General features: G+C 36.8%; 1 protein-coding gene across 1 annotated transcript; it reads right to left on the bottom strand.

The window, feature by feature from the left end:
- Positions 1 to 1,077: 1,077 nt before the first annotated feature.
- IDO1 (indoleamine 2,3-dioxygenase 1) lies at positions 1,078 to 13,102 on the bottom strand. The gene is made up of 10 exons (XM_060086088.1): positions 13,004 to 13,102; positions 8,478 to 8,573; positions 8,247 to 8,366; positions 7,666 to 7,784; positions 6,992 to 7,006; positions 4,755 to 4,854; positions 4,087 to 4,204; positions 2,985 to 3,036; positions 2,397 to 2,545; positions 1,078 to 1,442 (listed from the first exon to the last, which is right to left on the bottom strand). Exons 1-10 carry the CDS (start codon positions 13,100 to 13,102, stop codon positions 1,078 to 1,080), a joined length of 1,233 nt encoding a protein of 410 aa, XP_059942071.1.
- Between the last annotated feature and the right edge of the window lie 5,558 nt (positions 13,103 to 18,660).

Here is an 18,660-nt window from a genome sequence, read left to right as displayed (position 1 = left end):
TGACTTACCGACAGTGTTATAGACAGGGAAAAAATGCCATGGAGGGAAAACCCGTTGTAAACTTTTAAAAATTATAGATATATAAAATAATTGTGACATCAAAATCATTGTCTTTATGGTCTGGAAGAAACAGAAGAGTTATTCTACATTTGAACGCATGTTGTTTAAAATTTCCATAGATTCACGTAGCCTATCAATTGATTTTTTTTTGTGGATGAATTTGCAGATCACATACAGGATTGAATCATAGCTGGAAAGCATATTAATCTATTTATCTCTGATTATTTTTAGATGTGTGAAAACAGACGAGAGAGGTAAGTGAAATATTGAAGGCCACAGAGCAGTTTTCTTTTTAACAGACTTTATTTTTTTGGAGCAGTTTTAGTCCATAGCAAAATTGAACAGAAAGTACAGAGTCCCCATGTATCTTCTACCCAACACATGCACAGCTCTGCACACCAGAATGGTACCCTTGTTACAACTGATAAACCTACATTGACACATGATGAGAATCCAAAGTTCACAATTTACATTAAGGTTCACTTCTGGTGGTGTACATTCTATGGGTTTTGGGAAATGTATGCCATGTATCCACCATTATACTCTCATACAGAATAGTTTCACTGCCCTAAACATCCTCTGTGCTTCTCCTGCTCATCACTCCCTCTGCCCTAACCCCTGGCAATCACTGATCCTTTTACTGCCTCCATGGTTTTACCTTTTGCCAGAATGTCACATAGTTAGAATCACACAGTCTGTAGCCTTTTCAGAGTGACGTCTTTCACTTAATAACATGCATGTCATGTTTCTGCAGGTCTTTACATGGCTTGATCACTCATTTCTTTTTAGCCCTGAATAATATTCTACTGTAAGGATAGGTACCTTGGTTTATTTCATGCTTCCAATTTTTGGCAATTATGAATCAAGCTGCTATAAACACTCATGTGCAGGGTTTTTTTTAATGGACATTAGTTTTATTTTCCTCTCCTCAAGTTATGAATGTTAATGCTATTTCTGATATAATGAGCAGCGACATTACCACATGTGGTAGCAATATAAGCACTTTCTTGGATTACGTTAATCTTCCTTCAACAGGGAATTCTCAGTTGTACGTCTTATAGTCTTTAGAAAATCCATGATATCGGTGCCTCCAGTTCCTTTACTTTTTGGTTCTGAAGGCTCTTCCGAGGTTTGTTTTCTCTTGGATAGCTGGCTTTCAGGAATCACAATGTACTTAGCTACTATTTGCAAATGGTAGTTTCTCAGAGAGACCATAGCTTGCACACATTCATTATAAATGTCCTGCAGGGTAGCATCACCTTTTGAAAGGACAAACTTACGGACCGAGGGGCCTGACTCTAACCAGCGAAGAAAGTTCTGGTGAGCTGATGGCATATATGTTCTCATTTCCTGGAGGAATTTAGCAGCAGAGTCTGAAGGAACTAAAGACAAAGATGGATGAATAAGGAGGCCAAAGCATTCTCCAATCCAGGGAAGAAGGGCACAGTGAGGTCGGAGTGGGTGGCCATGAACTTACAACCATCTTGTTAGCATCCTAATAGTCTTGCTACTAGTAATGGTAATTATTGGAAAATATACTTAATTCTGAAAACCACATGAACCAAACTCATAATATTTTCGTTTTGCTTCCTTTCTCACTTTCCTACTGGATTTGATCCTTCTAAGAAGGACAGAGTATATGTACTATACCTGACAGATCATGATGCTGAATCCAAGAGAATATAAGGGATCATTTTTAAAGAAGTGAATGAGCTCAGGAAAAAGCGTATTATCATGCAGCCCAAAGCCTTCCCCCTTTGACTCTTCAATAGAAGTTTAGGAAGACAAAGAAAAGTAGAAAGAAGTTCTTCCTGGAGCTTCTTCCTCTGCCCCCTTAATCCTCTAGAAGGAATATAATGAGTGTGGCTCATCTTTAAACTTTGGTGCAGGCATTGCCCTGGGACCCCCAAGGCAGTAGGACAGCAGAACTAGACAGTGCCAAGCCTCTTCACTCCCCAGTTTCAACTCATGGTCTTATCTCATTTGCAGGAGACTTTCTTTTTCTGAATCTGGTCTTACATTTTCAGAACATGTGATATTGGCTTCACCACAGTCCATCAGACCTCATAGACATGTTCAAAGGTCAAGATCAAGACAGTGTTGAACTTGGTCTAAGTTCTGGCTTCACTGCTTTCTAGCTCGTTAACAGGGAGCCTGGCTATTATCCTCTTTAAGTTTCTGCTTCTTCATCTGTGAAATGGGATGATTGCAATAAAGTCTCTACTATTCTCCTAAAAGCATCAGATAAGCTCAGATAAGATGCTCATGGGAAAGTACTTTTTAGATACTATTCTATTAGCATAAGAGATGATGATTATTTGTCATTTGCCACTCACCTCCACCAACAGTATGCTGAATGCCCAGCAGAATATCGAAGCACTGAAAGATGCTGCTTTGGGCTGCACTGCCCCCAGCAAACTTCTTTGGGGTGTCCCAGACACCTTCATACAGCAGACCCTCTGGCAGCAAAGGGTTGCCTTTCCAACTAAACCAGGAAGGAAAGAATAATTGTTATTTTATGAATTGCCAAATTTTCATATGTCAAATCTTGCAATAGAGGATGAATGGGAGGTGAAATGAGATAGATTTCATTATACTTCTTCCACATTCTCCCTTCTACTCGTGGTCATGCATGAGAATAATAAATAATACGGTTCTGAACAAATCTGGCATAAGTATTCTATGCGTGAAACCTACCAAAGATTATTCTACTCTCTTTAAAATGGCTAGCTTCCCTGTCCATACTCCAGCGTATGCCTGGCCAAGTAATAACCCAGAGAATAGTCTATTGTTTCTTACAATGTGTATTTTAGGATATAAATGGATTCTTAAACTGGATTGATAGTAGAGACCATCAGTGGAAACGTGGTCTTCTTTATGTGGATTGTCTAAGAGAAAACAGATTCAAGCATAAGGCTACATACCCAGACAAGTATATGCGAAGAACATTGAAAAATAGGTTTGGGTCCACATATTCTGAAAAAAAGATGAGATATGTTTAATTAAGTAGCATCAGATAGATTGGGAAAAATCAAGGTGTTATAAACAACTGATCATGGATTTCAGCATAGGATATGAGAAAGGCGTTAGGTCAACCTGTGCAGAGAAATTCCCTGAGGACAAGCTCTCTCTCACCTGCCCATTCTCATCGCCTGTGTCCACTGAACGGGGTCTACCTTGGGGCTAACACACAGCTTGTACCAAAGAGCCTGGGCCCGCCCACCACTCATCCTCAGAATACCAATTCAGCTGCCAATATTTACTTAAGGCGACTTCATGTGTTTACTTTACTGATACAACAGATAAATTACTTACATAAAGGAAGCAACAAGCTGAAACCAAAAGAAGACTGAAAACAAAACCCCCAGGAGCCCTGTGGACAACGGGTGTCCCTCCCCAAAGGTTGCTAATGTCTTTGGTTTGAAGGTCAATCTTCTTGCCCAAGCCCAACGATACACAGTCACATATTTGTTACGAGCATCCCAGTAGGGCACATTTCCTTTTGCAAATCCTTGTTTCCATACTCTTTTGGTTATTGTTGGTTTTTAGCTGTTAATTTGCAATAACTTTTGAGCTCAAAGGCTTTTCTATCTTTCTTTTTTTTTTTTTTCATTTTTTAGTTAGCTTGTGAAAAAGCAGAATTTGCACATGGTTCCTATCAAGCAAAAGCTAAGTTTTTCAGAACTTAAAACATCCTGTACTTTTGGTAAGTTTCTCCACGGTTTTTAGTGAGAGACAAGGATGTTCCTTAGAGGTAAATAGCCCTAGCTTGGAATTTGGCTTCACGATTTACTACTTATGTAATCTTGGGTCATTTATCTTATCCCTCCAAATTTGGATTCCCTTATAAGTAAAATGGACATAATAAAACCTGCCATATAGAAAGTATAATGATTTAGTGAGATAAAATAAAGTGCAAACACACCCACTATGTGAGAGTTGGTTTTGCTTCTATTTTCTCTACATCTTAGATAACTAGAAACATTTGACCATAGCCTGGCATGTTGTAAGGCATACAATACTTGCCATGAATTTGGTGAAACATTTCAAGGGCTCTGTGCAGACTAGAAGTTATATCAAGCAATGCCTTTTGCAAAGTGTCTGGGTCTTCACGTTGTATTGCATTAAATATAATGGGGATCACCTTTAAAAAAAAAAAAGAAAACAAACACTTAAGATTTCCTAACACTAAATATTGGCATAGAATAACATTCTCCTAAATCTTAATCCTCCAATTAAATTTCATATTTCCCTTTCTTTCTTGGGCTGAGTACCCTTTGATTGTTTGACTAATTTCCATATATTTAATTAAGCTTGGATTTGTCTTTATCCACTTATCACTTAGAGATAAGTTTATATAATTCTATATATTTCTATTTCTGAGGGACAAAACCATTAGATTTATGTCACTGTGTGATAGAGTTCCAATGCCAAGTTGCATTGAGAATACTTCTCTCTTACTGGGTTTCAAATTTTATTCTAAATATATGGCTCCTACATTTTATCTTTTAGGTAATACACAAAACCAGATAAAATATTTATTTCTTCCAGATGATGCCTTGTCTCCAATTCAGTCATCAAATGCTCTATTCAGTCAGGATAAAGTTATTTCATGCAGAATATAGTTCAGCTACTAAGTGATTGCTCTGCTTATGTGAATCAAGATACACATTTTCCAGGACGGACTGACATACTTTGATTGCAGAAGCAGCTGCTGTTTCCACCACCAGAGAGACCAGGAAGAACCCTTTACCACAGTCCCCACCAGGAAACGAGAATAGGATGTCCATGTTCCTAAGAAAAGTAATCCAGGAAGTCAAGAATTTAGAAAAATATAAAACAGAAACACTGAAAAGAAAAGAATTTAACAAAAATATTTATATATTTGTTGAATATTTATTAGTTTTCAAGTCTTTTATTTATCCTACATTTTCAAAATAATCTTGTGAGATAAGTATGGCAGGTTTTACTATATCCATTATGAAGTTAGGAGTAGTAGTGTTAGGTCTATTGTCTAAGGTCACATAATTAACAGTAGATTAAGCTGAGACTTGAAATTCCTTTCTAGAACTTGAAACTAAAAACTTTAAGACTAGTTCTTTCTCTATTATCCCATCAATTTTTCACATGCACATGTATTACTGTATATATATACACACATACATATATATATATATATATATATATATATATATATATATATAAGCTCAATGTTTATAGAGATATCTGTGAGGTATGGTTTTTAAAAGTAGAATTTTGGCTTAAATAAGTATATTCATATCCATATTTTTATCTATGAGCCTGATTCAATTTCTCAGTGATTTATCTGCCTAACAAGGGAATTGACTGGGAAATCCAAATAACTGATTACCCCCTATTTTCTTTTTCACTGAAGTTTTGCATTGATGCAAACATGGTCTCAGTATCTGTATATCTCTGAGTTTCATGGCAGTTAAATTTATGGTCTCAACCCAGACCACTTCCTTACTAGCTGTGTGACCTTGAATAAGATTATTTCATCAGTTTTAGCCTCATCTGTCAAATGGGAATGGTGATATCATTCTCCCATTTGAAAACCTTCCATAACTTCCCATTTAAGATACTGTTTAAACCCCATATCAGAGCCAAAGTCCTACATAATATTTTTAAGTTTATTTTTTCATCCGTTTCCTCTACTGTTACTTCCGTCATTTATTATTTATCAGCGACACTAGCCTTCCTTCGGTTCTGAAATGCATCAAGGTTTTTGTTACTTCAAAGCCCTCACTCTTGCTGTTTTCTCCACTGTGAACATGCTCAGCTTTTCCTTCTTCTAACTCATTCTTCAGGACTCAGCTTCAATAACTTGCTATAAGGATTCTTCCCTCATGCCTTCTGTTTGGTTAGAACTCTTAGCATTTTACTTTCTTAATCCTTCTCTTAATCATATAGTAATTTACATAATTTTCATATATCTTCTTTCCTCCACATTAGCCCAGGTTCATCAGGGCAGGCTTATTCCAATGATACTGACTTTTGTTTCCTTAGCTCTTAGCCTCTATTTAGTACACAAGCCAAAAATAGTAAGAATTGAGTCAAAAAGAATAGATTTATATTTCTGGCCTCTGAAGTCATTGAGTCATAGATACATAGGTGTATGTGTATTTTGTATATATGCATATTAATTAAACTTATTGACAGATCTTCCTCAACTTATGATGGTGTTACATCTCAATAAACCCATCTTAAGGTGAAAATATTTTCAGTTGAAAATTCATTTAGTTCACCTAACCTACCAAACATCATAGCTTAGCCTAGCCCACCTTAAATGTGCTCAGCACACTTACATGAGCCTACAGTTGGGCAAAGTCATCTAACACAAAGCCTATTTTATAATAAAGTGTGGAATATCTCACATAATTTACTGAATAATGAAAGTGAAAAACAGAATGGTTGTCTGGGGGCAGAATGGTTGTAATTGTATCAGTTGTTTACCCTTGTGATCGCGGGGCTGCTGGGGAGCAGTGACCACTGTCCAGCATCACAAGAGACTATGTACTGCGTATCTATCTCAGGAAAAGATCAAAATTCAAAGTACGATTTCTAGTGAATGCGTACTGCTTTTGCACCATCTTGAAGTCAAAAAAATCTTAAGTCAAACCATCCTTAAGTGAGGTATCATCTGCATATGCAAGTATATATATTAATAGCTATAATATCAAACAGACATAGTCTCATCACAGTCATAGTCCTTAATATTTATTATAGTCCTTAATATAGTCCTTAATATTTATTAAGGACCAGAACTACTTGCTTTTTCAACAATTATTTGAATTACTTTTTGCCTAAAATCATTTGGTGCTTCAAAAGAACACATTTGGAGGGTATTGATACACCTATGTTTACTCTGAGTAACAAATAATTCCTAGAATAAAAAAGATTGAATACTCACTCATAAGTCATGGGCCTTAGGAAAACAGCCATGAAGCAGTGGATCAATTGGAAGAGAGAAAGGAAACCAGTGTTAAAATTAAATGCTTTTGAGTTATTGTTATTCCATTTAATACTACAGATCTAGCAAAGGTAAAAACAATAGATAAAAAATAGAAAAAAAATATGTTTTCTGATATTTATCAAGTAGGCATCACAAACGCCTAACTTAGGACTTTTATAAGTGAAATAAAAAATTAAATATGCAAGGAGCACACGTGGAGAGTCAAAACTAGTTGTTACTCATAAGAAAGTTTTCTAGATCAAATAATTTCATTTTGTGGTATTTCCCACATCTAGAATACTCCTCTGCAGATGCACACTGAGAGCCTCTGACCCTTAATTGCAGCGGGTTCCATTACTCAGTGCTTAGGAAGTGCCTAGTTTCAAGCAGGCTTCTTTGAAAGCCCAGACATTGCCATCTATCCAGCCAGTCAAATTAATCAAACTGAACACTTAAGATGTGTGCATTTCACTGTATGCTAATTAGACACCTCTCTCTCACATGCATATGCATTTTACACCCTAACAGCAGAAAAGAAAGCCCTGCTGCCAAAGATTAAATCAATGACTAACTCCCCTTGATTCAAATAGTGTGCACTCCTTTCATTGCTGTTATAATCACTGTTTACTTACCCACTGGGATCCTTTTTCTTCCAGTTTGCCAAGACACAATCTGCATAAACCAGAATAGGGGGCAGTCCTAGCTTCTCAGATACCTTGCAGTAAGGAACAGCAATATTGCTTGGCAAGACCTAATTAAAACACGATATTTAGTGTTCACATTTGAAACGTCTCACCTTTTCTTCTGCTTTCTGGGTGTCAAAACATTAACTGTTACACCTAAGGGCACAGCGAAACCAAACAAATGTCATTTTCTCTTCCTCATTTCGTAACTTAATCCCAGTACTTGTTAAACCCTTACGTTTTAGATTTGTGACGATGCAGACCTAATCTGGGCATAGAGAGAACAAAACAGTAGAGGGCGAGAGGAAACAAAGGCTGTGTCTTGATTTTCTAACGGCCTGTGAACCATTTGCTCATGCATCCATCCATCCCACAAATATTCGTTAGGCAACTCCTCTGTGCAAGGTACTCATTCTGTTTCCCAAGCTTCACAAAATGCAGTTACAATGCTTTTAGAATTTTTTACATTAACTGTAAACTGGATAGAAATCTGTCGTGTTAGCATAAGAAATATGAGAAAATCTCCAAACCTTCCGGACATCTCCATCACCTTCACCCCACACATACGCCATGGTGATATACCCCAGAACCAGATGTGCAAGGCGCTGTGACTTGTGTCCTTGGAGGCCGTCAGTGCTGAAGGTTGTTAACTGAGAATAAACAGAGAGGTTGACCCAACTCAAAATGCATGTTGTGATAGCTGCAAAACCGCGTTAACACTTTGAAGACGCTAAAACGGAAAATGTCATGTTTTTTCAAACCTTCTCAACTTCTGCACGTAGTTGGCCATTGTTAATCAGTTCAGGCAGATTTTTAGCAATGGAAATCCAGGCATCATAAGGGTGAGGTAGCTCCTCCTTGAAAAGAAGAAATAGGACTTTGATTTACTAGTGGAAGGTATCATAAAATAGTTTTGCCTCCGCTGATGGTCCGTCTTGCCTCTTTCTCAGTGCTGTGCGATGCTGACACTCTCTTACCTGTGGAGTGACACCAGCCCATGCATTGTCATCGGCACACTCAGGGCTCAGGACCTTCTCTGGGCTCTTCTTCTTCCTCTTACCTACTTCTTTTTCAAAGGTCGCTTCAAAAGTTTCACTGAAATCTTCCTGACTATTCCATTCTATTCTTATACCTCCAATGAGGAATCCTATGGATTATACTTTTTCACATTAAGTAATTTATTGCTCTCTGCTATTATTTTTTCTCTTCTCAGCTAGATTTTAAGGTTTTTTGAATGGAAGAGAAATAAGATTTATTAAATGTCAGTAGGAGACTAGGAAGTTTTACTCAGTAACTTCTCATTTAATTATAATAATGGCCCCAAAAGTTGATTGTTATCTCCATGTCATAAATAAGAAAAGCAAGTGTTGGGCAGTTTTTGTAACTTGTTTTGTACATACAGTTTATTGTGATTCAAACATGCGGGTTTCCAGCTTTTAAAAAATCTTGCTCTTTTTACATCTCACTACCTGATGGCAAGGATTTTACCATGTTTTTTTTTTTTTTTTTTTTTTTTTTTTTTTTTTTTTTTTGGTACGCGAGCCTCTCACTGTTGTGGCCTCTCCCGTTGCGGAACACAGGCTCCGGACGTGCAGGCTCAGCGGCCATGGCTCACGGGCCCAGCCACTCCGTGGCATGTGGGATCTTCCCGGACCGGGGCACGAACCCGTGTCCCCTGCATCGGCAGGCGGACTCTCAACCACTGCGCCACCAGGGAAGCCCTTTATCATGCTTTTAATCCTATTTTTCTTAGCACAGTACTGGACATGTACGAGGTGCTGTATATGTACATGTATACATGTTGATTGCTTCCTTTGGTACTACAGGCTAATTTTTTGCCCAGTAAGTAAAAATGAAATCCAAATAAAAGAGTGTTAAAAACAAGACAACAGGCCCAAAATGGAGTAACTTAAGTCCCATGTCACCAAATCAAGACAATACTTATTACAGTTTCTGCCTCTCCCAAAATGGAATCCTAAACCAGTCAATCCAGAATTAACCTGGCCAATAAGTAGTGAGGTCATCTGCTCATAGGCCACTGCTATTCCCTAAAGGAACATGACCTTGACACACCAATCCACTTTTTGCTGGTGTAACTTCCTTGTTCCTGCTCTCTTCTGCCTAGAGAAGTCTTTCATTGTTGCGCAGCTCCTGAGACCCCCTTTCTTTCTGCTAGTTGGGATGCTGCCTGATTCATGAATCCCTGAAGGAAGCCAATGACATCTTTAAAATTTACTCAGTTGGGATTTGTCTTTTAACATGTGTCTCCCTGGATCTTATATTTATAATCACATCTCAAGGGAAAACATAAAAATCAAAGGCCTAGGCCACACCCTGAAATGAGATTCAGATCCCTGAACAACTTGCCTAGGCCTTCTTCATTAAGCTGCTTCCAGACATGCTCTTAGCAGCACCAATACTGAACTATGGGGACGGAGGACACATCAAGAGTTTACCTGAAACCAAGGTGAATGAGGCTTTAAGCTTCAAAACCAAGTTAATATTGTAAAGAAGCTATAAAACACGAAGACAAATGTAACATAAAGTTCAAACATGTTCAGGGGCTGCAGATAATTGGCCAGACTTAATCTGTCAGGGCAGATTTTTAGGAATGAAAGATCCAGGCAGTATATTCACTAGATAGGCACCTTTCTTGTTTGCTCTGAATTTTTCTCCCTAACCACACAAATACTGTGCTCTGGTGTTTTTAGTAATACATATACATTTTCTTTGTTGTGTGTTTCACTGTGTAGTATGCCTGACTTTTAGATTATTGCTATTTCCCCAAAATAACAGAGATACTTTATTATGTGTCAAGATGAGTGTCTTATTGGACAGAACTTTCAATACATGTAAAATTCAATTAATAACATCCTTCTGGTTCACAGGATGCCTAAATGACAGAATATAAATTAATAAAGAGTAACACAGAGGGCCATTCAACTCCTGCTAGATTAGAGAATGTATTTTGCATCTACATGGAATCAGAAGACATATTATTTTCCTTTAGAATAGGAAGCTGATAGATTATAAGAGATGAAATAGACATTTTTTTTTTTTTTTTTTTTTTGCAGTATGCAGGCCTCTCACTGTTGTGGCCTCTCCCGTTGTGGAGCACAGGCTCCAGACGCGCAGGCTCAGCGGCCATGGCTCACGGGCCCAGCCGCTCCGTGGCACGTGGGATCTTCCCGAACCGGGGCACGAACCCGTGTGCCCTGCATCGGCAGGCGGACTCTCAACCACTGCGCCACCAGGGAAGCCCGAAATAGACATTTTTGAACACATAATTTCCAGAAAAGATCTTCAGTGAGGAAATAAAAGCAACCTCTTTTTTTTTTTCATGCTGTTTCAGAATATTGAATCTAACTTCCTAAGCATCTCAAGTAGCAGCATTATTTTTTAAGTAGCTCAGGAAGAGTTTTGTCTTGCTTTCGTTTTCAGGTTTTGCTTTAACCCTTGGAATCTGTTTTAGAGGTCTACATAATTACTGTGATTTTTTTATTTTCTGAAAGAACCAACTTTTTAGGGAAAAAAAAGAATAAATTTGATATGAGGCTTTGCAGTTTCTGAAAAAGTTTTTTTTGGGGGTACCATTGATAAATACATCCTTGAAACATCCAATCCTGGCACTGTGGCACTTGTGTGCTTGTATGAAGGGGAAGTAAGTCTGAATATTATTGATTTGCAAATATAAAGTAAACCAGTGCTTTTAGCAAAAAAATTAAAACATACTTCATTTTCTTCAATTAACTTAATTATGAGAAGAGGAAGATTAGATTAGGGAAAAAAAATTGTTTGAGATTTGCCTGAATTACCCAAGGTAGTTATAGGATGTGATTTCTAAGTACAGTTAGATTGGAATCTCTGACTGAATTATATATACGCTGCCTTTAAAGGTTCCCTCTAGAGCGTGCACTCATCCATTTGAGCCACAAACAAATAGAGACATCCTGATATACAGCATTGTCACAACATGTAACTGGTTCCTAGAAATCCTCTCCTGGAATCTCATGTACCTTGCTAAACCCAAGAGTAGGGAGAAAAACCAACAAAAAAATGCCTTGTGATCTCTCTTCCTCTTGAGTGAAGCTGTGTAGCATAATTGATAACGGTTTTAAGATCACAGACTCTGCTGTCATACAGAGCTAAGTAAGTCAGAAAGAGAAAAACAAATACCGTATGCTAACACATATATATGGAATCTAAAATAAAAAAAGGTTCTGAAGAACCTAGGGGCAGGACAGGAATAAAGACGCAGACATAGAAGATGGACTTGAGAACACGGGGAGGGGGAAGGGCAAGCTGGGATGAAGTGAGAGAGTGGCATGGACATATATACACTACCAAATGTAAAACAGATAGCGAGTGGGAAGCAGCCGCATAGCACAGGGAGATCTCCTGTGACCACCTGGAGGGGTGGGATAGGGAGGGTGGGAGGGAGACGCAAGAGGGAGGAGATATGGGGATATATGTATGATTAGGCTCAAATCCTATCTCTGCTATTACTAGCTGTGTGTGTTTGGATAATTACTTAAATTCTTGCATTCTACATTTCTCATCAGGGAAACAAGATTAATAACGTACATACCTCTCAGGATGACTGTAAAGATGGAGTAAGTTAACATTTGTAAATTTGCTAAAAAAATGCAATGTTAGGTGTTTGATGATTACAATATTAATGATAAGATGCTTTTCCTGACACTCTTGGGAAGACAACTTAGGAAAATGTAGTTTTAAGGCACACATTCACTCTAATGCTTGCCCTTTGTAGGCAAAACTTGTGGAAATAAAAGGGTAGCTCTAATTCTCTCTAAGCTTGAATCTTAGGCTCAGTTAACACCAAGCAATATTAATACAACACAAAGTTGCTTGGTGCCCCACCTCAAAAACATTATCAAAGCAGGAACACATACTTTATACAATCTAAGGTATATCAGCTGAGAAAGGGGGTTCTTTGACTCATGGGTCATTTATTACTTTTTTTTTTTTCAAAATACCCTCTGAAATGCAATTGCCTTAAACCAAAATACTTCTGTAGTCTCCTTAACTCATCACACTCTGTGCCTGTGTAAGATAAGTAAGAAGTGCCTCTAAGGCTAAGTTTCTAGGTAGAAAATTTTAAGAAAGTTGAGACCCCTTTTTTCAAACTCTGCCTCCAATTTTGGTACTGCTTTATCCACTTGTTCAATAGAAATTACTGAACCACATTTGTTCAATTGAAGTTAACTTGTCCAGGTAAATCATGATAAGAAAATATTTTTGCCCAGATTTCAGTGCCCTCTCTTACCAATGGATTGGGCAGAGCAAAGCCCACATCTGCATCTATGTGGTATTCTTCAAAGATCTTCCAAGAATTTTCCACAGGAGATGACTTGTCAGGTGCCATTCTTATAGCCTGCTCCTCAGGTACTTCTCAGTCTCTTGAGTAGTTTCAGATCATCTATTTATTACAGAGGTTGCCATAGCCAATGACCACAACTCACCGCGTAGGCAGGAAGAAATGACTTCCACTTTTAGAATAGTTTCATTTTCTACTTTCTTTACTTGTACTCTGATGAAAAATAAAACTACAAAAGCCTCACTATTCATCATATGAAGAAACTGGAAGTTTATATTCCTGGCAAACATTTATTACTAGGAACATCTACTGACTTAAGGAAATCAGAAAGGGCCTGAAACAACAAAAACCATGAAAATAGGTGACGAAAGAACATTTTTATTTTATGGGAACTTTTGAAACTTTGAATTAAAATAATGAATTTAATCATGGCTAACATCCTAAACCATCACTTAGTTATTACAGTCACTGGCTTTCTTTAAACCCCCAGAGTTCTTTGAACATATTAGTGTCTTGTTTCAGTAGCCATGAAAGAAAATCTCTGGTACCCAGAGTCAGTGCCTCTGAAATAGAAAAAAAAAAAAAAAAGAAAAGAAAAAAGCAAGCACATGAAGAATTTAGAAACACAGCATCTCTTCACCCCCTAGCTCCATTTTTCTTACCGAGTATTTTGTGAATTCACAATGATACTGTCTTTCTTCTTCGTATTCCTAATGAGTCATTTTTAAGGAAGATTTTCCTGCATCTCTACTTTACCTGATCTCTAAGGGACTGATAAGGAAACAGTCCACATTTGGAGATTCTGGAATATGTTCATAGTTGAAAGAAAGGATAAAACACCTTGAAAATGGTTCTTTCAAAATGCAATTAAGATTGCATTTGGTGAAGGTTTTCAGGGTTTCTGCAGGTCTGTGGTCACTTATAGGCATCATGTGATCTTATAATCTCATACAAGAAGCTGAAGCAAGAGAAGCCATGTTATTCCTTATGACGGTCAAAAGGAAAAAAAAGGAGTTAGTGTTCAGTACATTAAAAGACAATGCAGTGCTGTCATCCAGCTTGTCAGTACTTAAAATACATTTCAATAGTACATTATATTGGAATGACTACATTATAGAATGGTTTTCACAGTATTCTTCCCTATTACATTATGGCTTTTTTTTTTTTTTTTAAGATGTAGTTTTGCAAGAATAGGCTCCCTTTATGGTAAAGATAGAAGGAACTGAAATTAAAATTACACAGCCAAGAGAACACAATGATGATGCTTTTTAAAATGAATTATTCATCCTCCTACACTGTTGGTGGGAATGTAAGTTGATACAGCTACTGTGGAAAACAGTATGCAGGTTCCTCAGAAGACTAAACAAAGAATTACCATATGATTCAGTAATCCCACTTCTGGGCATATATCCAGACAAAACTCTAATTCAAAAAGATACATGCACCCCTATATTCATAGAAGCACTATTCACAATAGCCAAGACATGGAAACAACCTAAATGTCCATTGACAGAGGAATGGATAAAGAAGATGTGGTACATATATAATGGAATACTACTCATCCATAAAGAAGAACAAAATAATGCCACTTGCAGCAACATGGATGCAACTAGAGATTATCATACTAAGTGAAGTCAGAAAGAGAAAGAAAAACACTATATGATATCACTTCCATGTGGAATCTAAAATATGACACAAATGAACCTATCTACAAAACAGAAACAGACTCACGGACATAGAGAACAGACTTGTGGTTGCCAAGGGAGAGTAGGTTGGGGGAGGGCTGGAGTGGGAGGTTGGGATTAGCAGATGTAAGCTATTATATGTAGAATGGATAAACAACAAGATTCTACTGTGCAGCACAGAGAACTATATTCAATATCCTATGATAAACCATAATGGAAAAGAATATAAAAAATGTGTGTGTGTGTATATATATATATATATATATATATATATATATATATATATATATATATAAAACTGAATCACTTTGCTTTACAGAAGAAATTAGTACAACATTGTAAACCGACTATAATTCAAAAAAAGATTTAAAAAAAATGAATGGTTCATGAGGCTAAAACTGCTGAAATCAGGCCCAAGGGAGAATACAAAAAATATGATGTTGGCCTATCCATATGGAAGCCAAAAATACCAGCAAATTTTTATTTATTTATTTAGATAGATACATGATAGATATAATTAAAATAAATGCTATTAAGATTCTTGCATTTTCTGGAACGATAAATGAGAACTAATTTATAAGGGTTTTGAAAAGTTACAGATGTTTGTTCTAATCTTTAGGGTAATCAGTAGGTAAATGCTGTTACAATTATAAGCAATAAGCCAATAGATGGAAAAACTGATTAATAAGTAAATCTTAATCAATACAAGAGAAGACATAAAAAGAGAAAAATGGTTGCTAAACAGAGCTATCACAAAGAAAATAGTTCAATGGTAGATTTAAAATCATGTATATCAATAAATACATCATATGTAACTTGACTAAGCATTCCAATTTAAAACTACAAAGATTGTCAGACCGGGCTTTTAAAAACATCATATTTATATGTTATTTAAAATGTAAAAATCCAAAATATAAGGATGCAGAAATGTTGAAAAGCAAAATGATAAAAATATACATCACAGAAAACAAATATTTTTATTTGTAGCATAGCTACAAATAAGCATAGCTATAAGTAGCATAGCTGTGTAAATATTTAGTGTAGACTTTAAGGCAAAAAGTATCATTAGATACTGTGCTATGCTTCCATCTCATGATTTTGGAAAAATAAACACCACATTAAGCTCAAAGAATGTAAAAGGAAGAAAATAATGTAAGAGGAAGTAAATAAGTGAAGATATTAGTGGAATAGAAAAGTATATACCTATATTTGAAAACAAAAATTCTAAGCCCCTAATAAGACTAATAAAGAAAAAATAAAGGAGCAAATACCTAATGTCAAGAATGAAAAAGGGCACATCACTGCAATGCTACAGTAATTACAAACATATTAATATTCCAGTGAGAGTCTGAGCCACTTTTTTGTTGTTGCAAGCTTTAACCAAAAAGAAGTGCAAGTATTTAGAGTAAATATATTTTCCTTAATAACTACATTTCCCGAATTTGTCTTTGAAAGAATGCCACACACACCAAATAATTATCAACATTTTAATTATCAAACACTTAAATAGCATTTTACTGAACAATTTACAAATGTTAACCCATTCCTTTCTTGCACACATCCTAAAAGGTATATATGTTTTCCTTATTTTCCTTATGATAAATGTAAGACATGTAGAATTTAAGTAATTGTCCAATCTCACAGTTAGTAAGTGGAAAGACAGGATTTCAGCCTAAGCAGTCTGGTTCAAGAATGATGATCTTGGGCTTCCCTGGTGGCGCAGTGGTTGAGAGTCTGCCTGCCAATGCAGGGGACATGGGTTCGTGCCCCGGTCTGGGAAGATCCCACATGCCGCGGAGTGGCTAGGCCCGTGAGCCGTGGCCTCTGAGCCTGCGCGTCCGGAGCCTGTGCTCCACAACGGGAGAGGCCACAACACTAAGAGGCCCGCGTACCGCAAAAAAAAAAAAAAAAAAAAAAAGAATGATGATCTTATGGGCAGCCTTTCTTAAGAGATTAAAAAAGCACTGCTTTTTTTTTTTTTTTTTTTCTCCTTCTCTTTTTCTTTCTTTTACTCTTGGGTTTAACAAGGAACATGAGTTTCCGGAAGAGGATTTCTACAAACTAGTTACACATTGTGACAATTCTGTGAATTTTATGCTAGTGTATCTTTATTTGTTTATAGTTCAGATAGTCCACACTCTACAGAGCACTTTCAAAATCAGCAAATAGATTTTTAGTCAAAGAACCCAACATAACTGTACTTAGAAATCTCAGCATATTACATAGCAAAAGGAAAGGTGAAAAGCAACATGCAATAAGAACAAAACAGGGAAAGAGAATAGGAACAAAGCACAAATGTGCTCATAGTCAGCCTTCCACTTCTGTGGTTCTACATCTGCAGATTCAACCAACCAACCAACCAACATAGTTTAGTATTGTATGTATTTACTGAAAAAAAATCTGTGTATAAGTGGACCCATGCAGTTCAGACCTGTGTTGTTCACAGAAAAAGAAAACTACAGGACAATATTCTTGATTGAATATAGGTGCAGAAATCCTCAACAAAATACAAGCAAATCAAATTCAACAGCACATTAAAAATATCATAAACCATGACCAAGTGGGAGTTATCCCAAGGATGCAAGGATGGTTTATTTTATTTTATTTTATTTTATTTATTTTTTTTTTTTTGCAGTATGCGGGCCTCTCACTGTTGTGGCCTCCCCCGTTGCGGAGCACAGGCTCCGGACGCGCAGGCTCCGGACGCGCAGGCTCAGCGGCCATGGCTTACGGGCCCAGCCGCTCCGCGGCACATGGGATCCTCCCAGACCGGGGCACGAACCCGTATCCCCTGCATCGGCAGGCGGACTCTCAACCACTTGCGCCACCAGGGAGGCCCAAGGATGGTTTAATATATGAAATAAGCTAACATGATACACCACATTAAGAGATTGAAGAACAAAAATCAAATGATCAACTGAACTGATGCAGAAAAATAATTTGACAAACTTCAACACCTATTTCATTATAAAAAGACGCAGCAAATTAGGAATTTCAGGAAATTATCTCAACAAAATAAAGGCACTGGTGAAAAGCTCACTGATGACATTATAGCCCATGGTATAAAACTGAAAGTACTTCCTCTAAGATCAAGAGCAAGGCAAAGTTGCCCACACTTGCCCCTTCTGTTCAACATAGTACCAGAAGTCTAAGCCAGAGAAACTAGTTAAGAAAAAGATAAAAGGCATCCAAATAAGATATAAGGAAGCAAAATTTTTGCTCACAGATGACATGATTTTATACATAGAAAACCCTACAGATTACACACACACACACACACACACACACACACAAACCTGTCAGAAATAATAAATGAATTGACCAAAGTTTCACAATAGGAAATCAATATACCAAAATCAGCTGAACTTCTATATATTCATAGAGAACAATCTAAAAAGGAAATTAAGAAAATAGTTTCATTTTTAATACATCAAAGAGAATAAAATACATAGAAATGAACTTAACTAGGGAGGTGAAAGTCTTATACATTGAAAACTACAAACATTGCTGTAGAGATTTTTAAAAGACACAAATGGAAAGATGTCCTGTTTTCATGATTGGAAGACTTAATATTGCTAAAATGTCTATAATACCCAAGCAATCTACAGATCCAATGCAATCCCTACAAAAATTTCAACAGCAGTTTTTACAGAAACAGAAAAAAAAAAAACCCAACCCTAACATTTGTATGCAACCACAAAGGAATAGCCAAGAATGTTCTTGAAAAAGAAAAACAATTCTGGAGGCCTGACATTTCCTGATTTCAAAACATATTACAAAGCTACAGTAATTAAAACAGTATGGTCCTGACATAAAGATAGACTTGTAGAGCAATAGAATGGAAGAAATAGCCTAGAAATAAATCCACACATATCACCTGATCTTGATAAGGATGCCAAAAATACAGAATGAGGAAAGGAA

The sequence above is a fragment of the Mesoplodon densirostris genome, chromosome 20 (genome assembly GCF_025265405.1).
Source record: "Mesoplodon densirostris isolate mMesDen1 chromosome 20, mMesDen1 primary haplotype, whole genome shotgun sequence".
Classification (NCBI taxonomy): Eukaryota; Metazoa; Chordata; class Mammalia; order Artiodactyla; family Ziphiidae; genus Mesoplodon; species Mesoplodon densirostris.
The sequence above is the reverse complement of the archived record's forward strand: the minus strand, read 5'-3'. Positions and strand labels throughout refer to the sequence as shown.